At 39.4% G+C, this 13,787-nt stretch overlaps 1 protein-coding gene across 1 annotated transcript; it reads right to left on the bottom strand.

The window, feature by feature from the left end:
• Nucleotides 1-4,085: 4,085 nt before the first annotated feature.
• Nucleotides 4,086-4,511, bottom strand: LOC131025580 (uncharacterized mitochondrial protein AtMg00810-like). Its single transcript, XM_057955380.1, has one exon. The coding sequence runs from the start codon at nucleotides 4,509-4,511 to the stop codon at nucleotides 4,086-4,088; it is 426 nt and encodes a 141-aa protein (XP_057811363.1).
• Nucleotides 4,512-13,787: the final 9,276 nt, after the last annotated feature.

The following is a 13,787-nucleotide window of genomic DNA, read 5'->3' as shown; positions in this document are numbered from 1 at the left end:
TAAGGTTAGACTAGCAATAATGGGTTTGAGAAATGAATTTGAAAACAACAAACATAGTTTAGATGCTCTCATTCTGTTAAGCATTTAAGCAATAATATACTATTTTTGATTATCTGTTAATCAATTTTGGAAAAATTATACTCCATTAATGAGGTTATTTGAAATATTGCCTTCATATAATCTCTTCAAATCAAAATACTAAAACTTAAAAATAAGAACATTAATTCGGAATGCTACTAAGTCATTTAACTATTCAAATGCTCAATAACTAACTAGTCTAACTTGTTGCAATAAACAGTAGTCCATAGATGAAAGCATGTTTACTTCGCATCTGTATATGTAAAGTTAGTAATCAAATGTAGATGCATATGCTAAGTATAGTTAGCTATCATAAAGCTATTTGGTAACCATCTATTAAAGCAATAGATTTCTCTTTACAACAATTCATCAAATAGTTTGCACGCATATATATCCAATGATAAAGGAGATATGTTTTCTTACTGCCAAGATAACAACTAAGAATGGTAGATGGACAAATTTCATTAGCAAGGTCAAATTCATTGCAAGAGTCTCATGCTTCAAATAATTTTGTAGATTTGTTTGGTCTGTATTATCCCAAACAATTAAGACTGATTTCATTACATAAGAGTAACTTGGATGCTTACGCTAAATTTTACTAATTTTCTTAATCTAATTTTCTTCAAAAGCGCAACCATAGTTCATTTTTTTAAGTATGTTTAGCTATCATGTATACTTGTCAGAATGATATATTTGAATAATAATTATCCCAAAAAATATGTTTAGCAACATAAATGGAGAAATGAGATGACATGGTACCAGTATTCGAAAAGCAGGCAACGAACTCACCTTTACAAGCACGACGGCGGCGGCGCAAAGCTGGGCAAGGGAATCGCTTGAAGTATGCCAGAGATAGTGAGGGAAAAAGAGTGATCAAGATAGATAAAATCAAAATCCTTTACCTTTAGCAACGATCGGCGGCGGGTGTTAGGCCGACGGAGGCGAGCTTCAAAGGCGACAAACGCATTAGGGCATGACAGCGGAGCGAGTGGATGGGATGGGGGAGTTAGGGCATGACAGGGAGTGAGAGGGAGATGAGTTAGGATTTAAGAGAGAGTTAGAGCGGGGGGTGAAGGGGCGGGTGTGTCAAAGTTGATCGGCGGCAGCGGCGAATGAGGTGAGGCAGAGGAGTATGCGATGTCGATTTCATATTTTCATAGTGAGTGAGGGAGGCAGAGAGATTAGGGTGTGAGTGAACGAGACGTATCGACGTGGTAGTTAGTGTTGCTATTTTTTTATTATTATTTTTTACAAATAACATCACAGATATCATTATAAACTATTAGGCCTAATATCGTAGATTATTTTTAACATCCCAGCTACGACAACAAACACACGGGTTCAAAGTCTATGAGCGTATTTTTATGCTAAAAGATTACAGACAAATATAAGACCACAGACAAAATACATATCACCACAGACTTTGATAAAAATCGATGTTATATATGCGATGTTATATCCAGATTTTCTTGTAGTGTATGGAGGATACTCGAAGAAAATCAAATTTTTCAATATGATCACCAAGGAGCAGATAATGAGAGAGAGAAAAAAAATGATATTCGTATAAAAGAGAACCAGAACGGAGAAAATGTTGCTTCACAACGTTAGAACATCATTAGATAACCTTGTTACTCAGAGAATATTTCACCTTATGCAAACGAAAATTTATCTTTTTCAAAAAACATTTGAGATCTTTTGAGCTCAACATCTACTTTCCCTGAGTGCATCGTCGTAGCGAACATCGTGCCCCGAGTACTTAGATGTGAGAAAGATGATTGATCTCATTTCTTGAGGGGATGCTTTATGACCATCAAGCCTCACTCTTGTGCTACCGGTCTAATAACATCATTTTTTTTATGAAATCAACATCTACTTATGGGACAAAACCATATCAAGTCTGTAGGAAACAATGTTTCCAACATATGTTCTGCCATGTTAGTAACATTAGTCTCCACATGTGCATGCTTAAAAAAATGAAAAATAAAACACAAGAAACAAAAATAGATGTTAAAAATTTCTTGTGTTCATACACCTCTACATGTTAGATACATGTTAGATGCATGAGACAGAACAGAATGTTAAACTGGAAGTGTCCGAAAATTTTACCTTGATTTTGTATTAAGGATTTTAAAGGTTTTGGTGGAATTATACACCATGATATGGCATGAAAATGCTACTAGAAAGTTTTATAAATATTTTCCAAAGCTCACATGAATATTTGAGAATTTCCTTACAAGGAAAAAGATTTCAAGTTCATAGAATGACTTTTAAGTCATTTGACTATTGAGATAATTTATATATTTTTTTATGTGGAATAATTGAGTAATTTGATGCATGAATGACTAAGTGATTTATTTGAATGCTATTTACCTAGGATTGAGAGTCTTTTAATTGGGTAAGATATCCAATTAGATTGGGAGGTCCAATTGGGTAAATAGTAAAGAAGTTATAAGATGAGATTAAGCATTGATGCAAGTATAAGTATTGAGATATTAGTTAGATGAAATTCTAACTAGAGGTTATTTTGTCACATGACAATCTAAACAACGTGCGCCACCAAAGGTTCGAGTGACGGCCGGCGTTAGTACGACTCTGAGCGTTACGTCATCGACCCCTGAGACAGGTGGGCTTTATTCTAACTCTATTATGGTTAGCTACCATGATAATGAGTTCAAATGCAAATTCTTATGAAAATGAAGCATGTTGAATTATTATTGATGAATCTTATGAAAATGAAGCATGTTGATGTATTATTGATGAGTATTATGAAAATTGTCAACTTGCCATATTTATTATTGATGAGAATGAGATATGGTATGTTGCCTCTATGAAAGACATGATTATGATCATGATGCAAGATATCGGCCTTTGACTGGTTTATATGACAGTAAAGGTTTTGTGCGCAGAGGTGATCGTGAGCCGTCTCTAGTCGGCCGGTCACGGTGATTTGAAGGAGGCCTCCTTCTCTTCACCTAATATATATATATTATATGAGTTCTCATAGTTGGCACATACCTGAATATAATGTCCGCAGACTAATGATATTATTATGATGATGCAAATGAGTTTATGATAGAAAAACGTGAACAGGTATTTTTTTTTATCTCATGTAAATCCTGTTGATGCATTGAAAAGGGCAAGATTGACATATAGCTCTAAGAGCAAGATTTCAATTATTTCCGGCATGAGTCCACTGAGTGCTTTTTGGTACTCAGCCCTGCATGTATTTCTAAATGTGCAGGTCTGGCTTGGCGCGAGGATGGGTGAAGGCTATTGGAATTGTCAGTTGGCTGTGTATTTCCTATGTCTCATACTTATCTTTATAAGCTTTGACTCTATAAGAATTTGAACTCCCTGCTATATGTCTCCACACATATAGTAACGCATCTCGCTGCACAACTCTGATGAAACTCTTTATTTAAATTGATTATGCCTGTAATATCCCTTAAGGGAAATACTTCTCAAACCCTTGCTAAGTTTCAATTGCTTAATTATGTTTACCCAAGCTAGTAATTATTTTAGTCTTAACATCTTTCTTGAAAATGAGTAAAGTTGCAATTGCTTCCGCTAAAACAAGATGTATTTCTATTTCTTTCACTATTTCTTTTATTAGTCGTACGATACTTGGTATACGCTATCACTGGCTATATCGGGCTGCGACACAATGGCACTTGTGTTATCACACATCACAGTCAGAATGTTACTTTGCATACTATAGTCATCCAATATCTGCTTGAGCCAAAGAAGTTGTGCACAATAGCTACCAATCGCAATGTATTCTGCTTCGGTTGTAGAGAGAGAAATACAATTTTGTTTCTTACTTGACCATAACACAACATTGTTACCGAGAAGATAACATTCTCCACTTGTGCTTTTTTTTTTGTCATTAGCATCACCTACCCAATCAGCATCACTAAAACCAACAATGTTAGGATTACTGTCTTTTGAATACCACATCCCAAGCTCAGTTGTTCCAGCAACATATCGAATGATATGCTTTACTGCTTTTAGATGAGACTCTTTGGGCATAGCTTGGTACCTGGCACAACTCCTACACTGTACAGGATGTCAGGTCTACTTGTTGTCAGATACAACAGACTTCCAATCATCCCTCGATACAATGATGGATCAACATTGTTCCCAACATCATCTCTGCATAATCTGTTAGAACCCATAGGAGTTCTCATATGTTTGGCTGATTCTGGACCAATTCTCTTTACAAGGCTTTTAGCATATTTACTTTGTGAGAAGAAAATGTCATCAGGAGTTTGTTTCACTTGCAGACCTAAGAAAAAATTCAATTGCCCCACCATACTCATCTCGAAAGTGGTGGACATAGCATGAACAAATTCCTTCACAAGCTTATGATTAGTAGCACCGAATACAATGTCATCAACATAGATCTGAGCTATAATGATGTTATATACCAGCATTCTATTTAATGAACAATGTCTTATCAACTTGACCATGAGAGAAACCATAATCAAGAAGGAACACAATTAATCTTTCATATCATGCACATTGACTCATCCAAAAACACCTAACGGATGGACTCGAATTTATACGAGGTCGTCCTAGGGTGGTAAGGTGACTCAAGTCGTCTCACAAGGAAGACTTAGCAGGGCTCTAATCGTATTGCTCACAAGAAACTTAAAAGAAACCTAAACACTCTAATCGGGTAATTGGGTCTGACACTTTCTCTCCGATTAACTAATGCGTAATTAAAATAAAGCATATAAGTTAACTAGGCAAAAGATAGGAAGCCAATAAGAACGCAAGAAGGAAAACAAAGCTAAGGTTCTAAACTAGCAATCTAGAAAGCAATCATCAATTCAACACCATAAACAATGATTATCTAGGCGAAATAATATATTAACATTTAATCAAATGAATGTAAAGCAAACACACACAATCCAAGAGAATTCCGCAAGCAACTCAACAACGAACTAACTAGAACATGGTATTTGAACATTAACGAAATCAACAAGAGTTTCCAACTCCAACACTAAACCAAACGATCATAAACTTGTAAACATCAAAGATTAATAACTACCTAGGCAAGAAACTAAATCAAGCATAAGATTCGAATGCAAAGAAAATCTTAATCTCCATAAAAAGAAATCTCTAAACTTTCACCAACAAGAAGGGAAAAACGTAAGCAATAGCAACGAACTACGAATCACGTAGATTATCTAAACTCAACAACAATAATCTCTAATCCTTACATCCATCAAAAGTATAAAACAAGGATTCAATTAACCAAAGAATTCATATAATCAAGATTATCTAAACTCAACAATAATAATCTCCAATCATCACATTCATCAAAGCATAAAACACAAAACTTAATTAACCAAAAGATTCATAAACAAAGAGAATCAAAGGGAGTTCTTACAAAACATAGCAATCCAAGGAAATCCAATCGGATGAAATGTTAATTGACATCCAAAGCAATCCAATGAATCCACAATCGAAAGTAATTGATTTGAAACTCTAAAAACCTTAAGAAGAAGGTGGAAATCGCCTATGGAGGCTGCTGGGTTCGTGAATGATAAAGTAAAACCCTAGAAAGGGGTTTTTAATCGAAAAATCGTACTGTCGGATCTGCACAGAGGCGGCCGCCGCCGTGTAACGGCGCCGCCGTGAGGGCCTTTCGCAGAATGGGCACGGCGGCCGCCGTCCCACGGCGCCCGCCGTCTACTGCAATGCGCAGCGGTTTTGTTTTGGCCTGTTCTCCCTCGTTTCAAGTCGGATTTTGGATCCGTTTTCGCCTACGAACTCGTATCGAGACAAACTTCGATTCTTATTCAAACCAATCAACTAAATTCTGACTTTATTTTTGTCCACATATCAATCAATTTGAGCACAAAATCCTGAGACAACAAAATTAGCACAAAAGCTCAAATCATTCAACTCTTAAGTGAAAGAGACCAAAATAAAAGTCAATATAAGACGTAAATACCCAGAGATTCATCACAAAATAGGGCTAAACACACATGGTGCTTGTTTCAAGCTATACAAAGCCTTTTTAAGTTTAAACACATGATGAGGTTTACTAATATCCTCAAACCCTTTAGGCTGTTCAACATAGGCTTTTTTAGACAACACACCGTTTAAAAAACACTTTTAACATTCATCTGTAGTACTGATATCCCTACTTGACATGCAATGGCAAACAACAATCTAATCGAATCAATTCTAGCAATAGGAGCAAAAGTTTCATCAAAATCAATCCCTTCCACTTGTGTGTACCCCTAAGCAACTAACCTTGCCGTATTTATCACAATGTTACCACCTTCATTAGTTTTTTTTTTTTTGAAAATTTATTTTGTGCCAATAACATTTTTGTTATGTGGTCTAGGGATAAGATCCCATACATCATTCCTAACAAACCGATTTAGCTCATCATGCATAACATTCACCCAAAACACATATTTTAGAGCATCAGAAACATTCTTTGGTTCAACATGAGACATATAACATTCAATCTCAACAAGTTCACACACAGAAGTCATGCAAGCAATCATTACCATCTCTTTTTAGTTAACATCATTCTTTGGTCGAGTAACAACAAGATCAGAAGCATCTGCAATAATCCAAAATTGTTATATTAAATGATAGCTATTAATGTTGTTATATTGATTTTTTTTTTTTGGTTTTTGAGCCAAAAGAAAGATTTCATTAAACAGAAGGAACCAAGTTAACATCAAAAGGCAACCCCACAGAAGAAGAAAGGGGTGAAGTAGAGCTAAGAGCAAAAGAAGCTAGTCTATCGGCCATGGAGTTTCCTTCTCTAAGGGTCCAGCTGAAGGCAAGGCGGTTAAAAGTGAAGGAATATTAAAATGAATTAATGCTCCGTTTGCCCGATGATCGTTTCTTGGATTATCATTAATTCATCATACAACGATTAAATCCTAACATGCTCCTATGAATTTAACAGCTGCACATAGGTGTTAGGAAAACTTACTTGAGAATCGGATGCACAAGCTGTTGATGATCGTGTCGAAAGAAACTGACTCCAGCTCTGATCTTCTCGACTGTATCCCGCTCAATTCCCAACGTTGGATGGACAACGAGCTATGGAAACTCCCAAGACAGAAATCACCTCACGTTTTCCTGCGCCTCTCTCTGCTCTCAAAATCCTAATTTTTATCAGTGTGTTTTCCTGAGAGCTGACAGCTGTATTTAATAATACAGAAAATAAGAGGGGGCGCCAGTTATTGAGTGAGGGCCGAAAATCTGCCCTACTTGGGCTAGGAGACATTGGGCCAGCCCAGGGACCAGATACAAGGAATAAAGATGGGCCTCAAATAAATTAATTTATCTATGGTCAGCCCAGACCATAATTAATTTATAAATATCAGTTCATTCTGATTTATGCCTAATTGTTCTAATTTTAGGTGTTTGCATGTGCTTATTTTAAGTTAAATCTTCTGGAAATTGGTGCGTTTTATGGTCTATTTTATGCTTTGCAGAAGATTTAGGTTTTCGAGATGAAGAGTGCAAATCTTGGAGAATTTGGGCTAAGAATCGTGTGTTTGTGCACACCCTAACGCGGAAGTCAGGCCAGAGGAGTCACTAGCCAGAGAAGTCAGGCCAGAGGAGTCACCAGCCAGAGGAGTCACTAGTCAAAGAAGTCTCTAGCCAGATGAGTCGAACGCCAGAGCGGAGGAAGCGCCAGATGATATGATCCTTGCCGATCAAATCGAATACGCAAACGGAAGACTGAAAAACGAACGAATAGAAGATGGAAATCCCAAAACCTCTGAATCTAACCCACGGAATGATTTAGGCAAACGGATCCCTAAACCCCAACGTGAAAGTTGACGCAGCAACTCGGGGACGCTGAATGACACCCGACGAGGGTTGGTTGACTCGCCGTTACGTCGATAATTGAATTCGTCTTGGAATAATCAAGAGGAATTCGAAATTCTCAAGAGAGAAGTAGAACTCACAATTTTATTGATCAAAGTAGGCTGAAAATTCGTCCAACACATAGAAGCCTTATATAGGCAAAGGCTAAACCTAATCTAATAAGGAAACAACTTAAAAATAAGCCCTAATAAGCCAAACAAGGCCCTTACTAAATAAATCTGAAAAATAACAAGGCCCTATAACTCATGGGCTGCGAAAATAACAAAGTTAAACTAAATAAAAGAAGTCTTCAAAATAAATCACATCTTTGTTGGATTTGTATACTGAAAGCAAGAACTTTATGCTTGTATACAATGATTCCTGTTATTCACTATTCTTATCTCCTATCTGATTGTGTTCATGATTGCATATGTATGTTCTTTATCTCTGTATAAGTAGATTATATGGTGTGTTGTAGATCACAGAAGACCATATAATTGGAATAACCTTAAGAGATATAATATGATCACAGCCGAAATAACTCTAGGACAAGTTATTGGTTTAGGCTGCAGTATAGATGGAAGTAGTTTGTCTTGGCTACTTGTCTATACTGGTACGTCATTACGTATTGATAGGACCAACAGTTGAGATGTATTCTTCTATCTGACTTAAGTGAAGAATCAAGATCTCGGTGACTCATAATTCTTAATACTAATAAGTATTCAGATATATATGTTAATTCGTATATCACTTTGACTTACTATGGGCGAGAGTTAAATACTAACTCGAGTACTCTGTATCTTGGGTGATAGCGGTTAATATATGATATTTGATTATCTGTATTAGTACCCGTATCCGGTATAGGATAATGACATCCCCTTAAGGAGCTCAATAAGGTTTATTACGCTAAACCCTGCAGGTTGATTAAGTTCAGGCGTAATAATAAAGATTGAGTGGTACTGCTTAAGGAATTATTAAGAGATTAATTAATTTAAGCTGTCAGAGCTCTAATTAATTAATGGATGTCGGATATTTTAAATACGGAGATTTAATAAGTCTAAATACAAGCCCCGACTCATCACCGGCAATAAAGGGGTAAGTCAGTATCGGTTCTCTAGTGGAATGAACTGATATTTATAAATTAATTATGGTCTGGGCTGACCATGGATGAATTAATTTATTTGAGGCCCATCTTTATTCCTTGTATCTGGTCCCTGGGCTGGCCCAATGTCTCCTAGCCCAAGAAGACAGAATTTTCGGCCCTCACTAAGAAAGTGGCGCCTCCTCCCTTTTTCTGTATTATTAAATACAGCTGTCAGCTCTCAGGAAAACACACTGATCAAAATATTAGGGTTTGAGAGCAGAGGGAGGCGCAGAAAAAACGTGAAGTGCCATTCTGTCTTGGGAGTTCTCATAGCTCGTTGTCCATCCAACGTTGGGAATTGAGCGGGATACAGTCGAGAAGATCAGAGCTGGAGTCTGAATCATTCGACGCGATCATCAACCATCTGTGCATCCGATTCTCAAGTAAGTTTTCCTAACACCTGTGTGCAGCTGTTAAATTCATAGGAGCATGTTAGGAATTAATCGTTGTATGGCAAATTAATAATAACCAAGAAACGATCATCGGGCAAACAGAACGTTAATTCAATTTAATATTCCTTCAATTGGTATCAGAGCCCAGGATTAATTTCTTGGCTCTATTATTAATTTGTGTACGATTAATAATGTGCGTTGTTTTTTTAACTGCTGTTGTTCTTCGTGATTCGTTGATTCGTGGGATACGTCGTTTGACGTTGTAATCGTTTTTCACCACGAGAAAATCCGTGGTTAGATTAGGATTTCAATTGTATTTGTTTTTCCGTTGTAAATCTGTAAAATTGAAGAACGAGACGAGGACGACGACGAATCAACGACGAGGAAAGGTGTAAGGAGGAGCAACGGGCACGGAGCGAGCAAGGCCGCCGGCGCCAAGGGCTGCGCGCGCGCTGAGCGCCGCGCGCCTGGGCAGGCGCCGTGCGCCCTTGCTGCTGCTGCTCGATGCGAGGCGAGGCGGGCTGCTGCTGTGCGGGTCGGGCAGGGAAGGAGGCTGCAGCCGGCAGGGGCTGTGCGCGCTCGGGGGCCGCGCCTGCGCGCTTCGCGCGCTGCGCGCCCAGCGGGCGGCGCACTGCCGCTGCTGCCGCTGCTGCTGTCCACGCCGGGATGCCTGCTGGAGCTGCTGCCGCTGAGAGCGCCGGAGTCTGCTGCTGCTGTGCGCGCGTTGGAGGCGCGCTGGAGCCGTGCGGAGGCTGCTGCCGCCGGTCTGCTCGCTCGTCGGGCGGCTGGGGCGGGGCTCGCCGACCGGCTGTGAGGCGCCAAAGGCGGCCGTGCGTGAGGGGGCAGCGGCGCCTAGGGTTCCAAACCCTAGGTGGCTGCGTTTCAAGCCCTAGGGGGCCCAAACCCTAGCTTGACGGGCCCATGTGTTCGGGCCGAGTTTTTAATTCTGTCTTTGGGCCTGTTCTTTTTCTATTTTATTTTGTAATAGAATAGATGTTGGGTTTCCACGAATGGATCACGAAGAATTTTAATTCTTTTATTACTGTTCTTTGCATGTCGTGGTTGTTAATCCCTTATGCTCTTTACCTGCCTTTTGCACGTCTTTGCTTGTTAATATTTGTTTATTAATTGCGCTTAGACGAGCATGTTAGTAGGTTTGCCGTTTTCTTAAGCATGTTTTAGAATTCTGCGAGCATGATTTACATGTTGCGTTCTAGAGAAGCATGTTTAGGTTTATGTGCTTGAGCATGAACAAACCTTTTGAAAGAAAAAGACTAAGCAGTTTAATAATTTTTATAGTAATTAAAAATTATTTTAGACCTCCACATGCGGTCTCTAGACAAAGTGATTAGCAATATGAGTAAACGTCCACCCAACGTGGCTTACTTCATATTTGTTTTTCATAAGTTTGTCAGAAGAGGTTTCTATAAAAAATATTTAGACCATTAAAGTAGTGGGAGTTATGCAGTAAACGTCCACCCAACGTGGCTTACTTGTGTAATTTTCACAAGTACTTTGGAGAATGGAATTAAATAAGATAACCAAGAAAATTAAATTGAAAGCGGCATGGTCCTAGTGAGTATGCTAATTTCGAGAATTTAATTTTCAAGGTTAAAATGTGGTCATTGCTTAGATATCATATCAAGTACAATGTACAACTCCCAAAGGAGTCCCTTCTTGATGATGATATGGTCTAGTTAAGGTGCCAACTATTGATTTCCTTTGTCAAAAGGTTAAGTTGACATGGATGGAAATTAAATGACTAGGTAAATAGTCTGGTTGAGGAGTTCATGTGTAAACGTCCACCCAACGTGGCTTGCACATGGGATTCTTTGAGCCGTTGGAGGTTTCATTAATATTGTTTTATCAAAAGGTTACAATATTACTGTTACGAACTATATGCGTTTCATGTTCTTACATGTTTATTTGTTTACTTTCAGATATGTCTATGTCTCCGATTATTAACATTCTAGCCAACAATCCTCTCACCGGTCCAAATTACACCGAATGGAAACGCCATATTATGTATATTCTTGACGCTGATGAGCACAGTTTTGTGCTTACCACTCCACGTCCCGCGGCCTTAACTGATGAGTCGACTGATGCGGAACGTGAGGCGCATAAAAGGTGGCACAAGTCGAATAATATGGCCAAGTGCTATATTATGATGACTATGTCGCAAAATTTGCAACTCCAGCATCAGGTCATGGATGACGCAGCGACCATCATGTTAAACCTCAGTGAGGTTTATGGGGAGTCCGAGAGGTCTGCTCGTTTTAACTTGATGAGAGAAATCTTGTCTTGTAAAATGAGCGAGGGCAGCTCGGTGCACGATCATGTCATGCATATGACAAATCTGTTTGACAGGCTTGATCTGCTAGGAGGGGGTATCGAAGGCGAAGCCAAGGTCGATATCATCCTCAATACTCTCCCCAAGACTTTTGAGCATTTCCGTCTCAATGTCGTTATGAGCAAGGCCAACTATACTCTTAATGAGTTGTTGAATGCTCTAGTTTCGGCAGAGGGGGTCATGGGCACGCGCAATGGGAAAGAGGTCCTTGTTGCTGCCAAGGGATCTACTTCTTCGTCGAAAGGCGGGAAAAAGAAGTGGAAAGGTCCAAAGGGCAAGCATGACCATGAGGCTAGTGGGAGCGGTAAAGCCAAGGTTGATGGCCCTAGCGGCGGCGTGAACAAGCCGACAGCCAAGGGAAAGTGCTTCAAGTGCGGCAAGGTTGGGCATTGGAAGAAAGATTGTCCAGTGCTCAAGGCAAAGGGACAAGGTACGTCACAAGTTTTAGTAACAGAAACATGTTTAGCTTCGTTTTCTACTCATTCGTGGGTAGTGGATACGGGGGCAACTGACCATGTTTGTTACACCTTGCAGGGGTTCAACCCAACAAGGGAGCTGGCAAGTGATGAGATCACCATCTCCATGGGCAATGCGTCGAAGGTCGCAGCTGTTGCTATTGGAGATTTATCTTTATGTTTTGGTGATGACATTTTAGTTTTGAGAGATATTTTATATGTGCCGGAGTTTCGGCGGAACATAATTTCTGTTTCAAAGTTGTTTTTGAATGGATATTCTGTTACTTTTGATGGGGGTGTCTCTATCATGAGAGATAACAAGATTATTTGTTCTGGAATTTTGAACAACTCTCTCTATACTATTACATGTCCAATGAATAACTCTGTCCATGTTGCATCTACATCACAAATTCTTCCAAATCCTAATAAGAGAAAATATTACTCTCATGAACAATATACACATACTTGGCACCTAAGATTAGGCCACATCAATCTAAATAGGATCCAAAGGCTCGTTTCAAATGGAATCTTGAAAGACTTTCAAGCTGTGCCATTTAGAACCTGCGAATCCTGTATAGAGGGAAAGATGACGGCAAGGCCTTTTAAGGCAAAGGGGAATAGGGCCTCGGATGTGTTAGAATTGATTCACTCTGACTTGTGTGGACCGATGTCCACTAGAGCTCGTGGAGGATACGAGTACTTCGTCACTTTCATTGACGATTACTCAAGGTATGGGTATATTTACCTACTTCAACGCAAGTCTGAATGCTTTGAGAAATTCAAAGAATTCAAGGCGGAGGTGGAGAAGAGAACGGGTAAATCTATCAAGTCATTGCGGTCTGATCGCGGTGGCGAATACCTCGGGAACGAGTTTCTGCAATACTTGTCAGATCTTGGGATTACATCCCAATTGACTGCACCGGGTACTCCCCAACAGAACGGTGTAGCGGAGAGAAGAAACAGAACTCTTATGGAAATGGTACGATCTATGATGAGCTATGCATCATTGCCTATTTCGTTTTGGGGATATGCCTTGGAAACAGCGGTTTATTTGCTGAATCGAGTACCGTCCAAATCGGTTCCTAAAACTCCTATTGAGTTATGGTCAGGGCGTAAGCCCAGCTTGAATCATATAAAGATATGGGGTTGTCCTGCATACGTGCTAGACAAGGAAGCGAGGAAATTGGAACCGAGATGCGAACTAATGCTGTTTATAGGATACCCTAAGGAAACGAAAGGTGGTTACTTTTATAATCCGAAGGATCAGAAAGTGGTTGTTAGCACCAACGCACGATTCTTGGAACACGATTATGAAAGTAATCACAAGTCTAAGTCCGAGATTGTCCTTCAAGAAATCGAAGGCAATGGACAGGCGATTCCATCACCCCAGCCAAGTGTGCAAGTGAATGCACCACAAGACCCTGCACAAACCATTGTCACAACTGTACCACCACCGCTTCGTCGTAGTGGGAGGGTTGTAGTTCAACCCGATCGATTTATGTTCTTGGGAGAAT

The sequence above is a fragment of the Salvia miltiorrhiza genome, chromosome 5 (genome assembly GCF_028751815.1).
Source record: "Salvia miltiorrhiza cultivar Shanhuang (shh) chromosome 5, IMPLAD_Smil_shh, whole genome shotgun sequence".
NCBI lineage: Eukaryota > Viridiplantae > Streptophyta > Magnoliopsida > Lamiales > Lamiaceae > Salvia > Salvia miltiorrhiza.
The sequence above is the reverse complement of the archived record's forward strand: the minus strand, read 5'-3'. Positions and strand labels throughout refer to the sequence as shown.